Raw genomic sequence first — 2,258 nt, 5'->3', positions numbered from 1 at the left:
GCAATGTGTGGGGGCATCCCTGGGCTCTCCCTGCTGCCCCTTGCAGCCCAGCCCGGTCCCCGCAGGGTCCCGCCGCTGTGGCCTCGGCTCTGAGCCCCTCACCTGCCTCTGTCCTTTCCCATCACTGCTAATTATCTGGTTCTGTCGAGAGCAGCGTTATCCTCCTCCCCCGGCTCGCTGCGCTGAGCTCTCGGCTCCCTCTGCCCACGCCGGGAGCCGCAATCAGTCACGTCCCGCTGGATGCCACGAAAATGGTCTCTGACTCTCTGCTTGGCGCGGGAGACGTGCGGCTGCGGCTGAACCGAAGGCGAAGAAGCCCTTCCCCGCTCCCGGCTCGGCGTTGGTGCTGCGGGGATGGACCCGGCCGGGGGCAGGTGGGGATCGAGCCCCGGTGTGGATCGTGCTTGTACCGCTGATGTGATTCAGTGGGTGAATCCTCCCTCCTCTCCTCCCCAAACCAGCCTGGCTCAGGGAGGCGGCGGGGCCATCCCGGCTGGCGGCGGCACCAGCACTGTCCCTGGAGCGCTGGCACATGCCCCTGGGGACCGCAGCCTCCATCCACAGCTGGGGCGAGAGGTCTTTCCCTGCTGCTTTTTGGGGCGGTGGGTGCTGGGGCAGCACCTTGCTCCTGCGCTTCGGTCCCCGCTCTGGGCAGGGGGACACGGGCTGTGGCGGCCAGGAGCATCCGGAGGGGATCAGTGGCGCAGCGCGGTGGAGTTACTACGGGGAGCCTGGGATCTGTTTGTCTCCGGCTTTCGAGCGCTGCGGGGCGGGGTGGGCATGAGAGGGAAACGTTAATGCGCAGGAGGGAAGGGCTGCCTGGAAAATGGCGTGAGCGGGGCGGGGGGCCGGCCCGTCGCCCTCCTCTTTCCTTTCCACCGAGGGCTTTCGCCCATGACTTGCATCTTCTGATGCCAGATGGAGGGTGGGGAGCCGGGCCGGGAGCGCTCGGAAAGTGAAGCATCACCGTTTCTGCCGGCGTCGCCGGCAGTGTCTCTTCTCTTGGGGGATGATTTCCGAGATGGGCAGGGCTCTGCCGGCCCAAATCTCCAGGCGCTGGCGTCCCCTCCCCGTGCTTGGCCACATGGCATTTCCACCGTCCCACCCAGATCCCGAATGCAGGGGAAAGGTTCGAGCTCTCATCTCTCTGCAGGAAAAAAAACCCCAAACCCCACCGCAGCCCCAGGATTCCCCCGGCTGGACTGACTCATCTGGCAGAGCCGCCCCTTTCCCTGCCCAAACCCTCGGTGCTTGGGATCCTGCCTGGCCTCTCGCAGCCGCCCTGCTATCGCCCTGCGTCCTCGGTGCCCACGTTGCGACATCGGGGCAGGGGCTGCAGGGGCTGCTCCCCACTCTCGTCCCTGCCAGGGGCACCCGCTGCCCAGGGGGCTGCGGGAGGTGGAAGGCAGCCCTGCTCACAGCCCCCCGGGGGAAGGGGGCTAGGTATGGAGCTTGGGGAGCCTCGGCACCGGGCAGCACCCTGCCTGTCCCAGCCAAGGCTTTGCGGCAGCCGGGTGCAGAGCTGGCTCCAGCCAGGACCCCTCCCCGGCCCCCGTGGCCATGGGCTGCTGCCTGTGGCCCCGGTCCCGGCGTGAGAAGGTCAGCAGAGGCTCTGCGTGCTGCCAGCACGAGCCCGGCCATGTCCTTGGGCCATGTTGCCCTTGGGCGGCTCGAAGGCCGTATCCTCGCAACTTCCTTCTCTGGGGGGAGCGCTGCTGTAATGATTAACCCGCGCTGCGTTAATCGTTCCGTCCTGCAACCTTTTTCCTCTCAGTTTCCAGCACTGGAAAATGCTCCTCTTCCGCCGACCTCCCACGCGCATGGTCCCATCCCCATGGTGGCTCAAGGAAAATCCCCGTGGGCAGGGCAGGCAGGAGCAGGGGACCTGGGCTCGGGGCACGGCGGCGGGCAGGATCTGGCCCGGCCGTGGCTTCTCGGTACCGGCCCATTCTAGGGTGATTTGCCGGCAGATGGCGGTGGAGCTGTGGGGAGACGTCGCCCCGCCAGCCTGCCCGGCCTCACCCCCCAAAATCCGGGTGCAGGAGTGAGTGCTGACGGGTGTTGCAGAGGGCGGGTGTTGTAGCCAGCACGACGGTGCTTGTCATGCAGCTCCCGGGCCAACAGCCTCGGAGCGCTGTGCTGGCGAATGCGGCAAACCCTTGGCCCGGGGCAGGTTCTCTCTTGGGGAAACTGAGGCACGGATGGGGAAAGCCACTTGTAGGCTGGGGAGAGCGGGGATGGGATGGGGGAGTCCCGGA

The 2,258-nt window shown here is 67.1% G+C and overlaps 1 protein-coding gene across 1 annotated transcript in view; it reads left to right on the top strand.

Moving 5' to 3' along the window:
* The first annotated feature begins 1,970 nt into the window (after window positions 1-1,970).
* MIDN (midnolin) overlaps window positions 1,971-2,258 on the top strand; it is a 41,164-nt gene continuing 40,876 nt past the window's right edge. Inside the window, exon 1 of the mRNA XM_019472210.1 lies at window positions 1,971-2,044. Coding sequence (XP_019327755.1) covers window positions 1,971-2,044 — 74 coding nt within the window. The remainder of the gene's footprint in view (window positions 2,045-2,258) is intronic.

The sequence above is a fragment of the Aptenodytes forsteri genome, unplaced genomic scaffold (assembly GCF_000699145.1).
Source record: "Aptenodytes forsteri isolate BGI_AS27 unplaced genomic scaffold, ASM69914v1 Scaffold147, whole genome shotgun sequence".
NCBI classification, from domain to species: domain Eukaryota; kingdom Metazoa; phylum Chordata; class Aves; order Sphenisciformes; family Spheniscidae; genus Aptenodytes; species Aptenodytes forsteri.
Note: the sequence above shows the minus strand (reverse complement) of the source record. Positions and strands in the feature narration are given on the sequence as shown.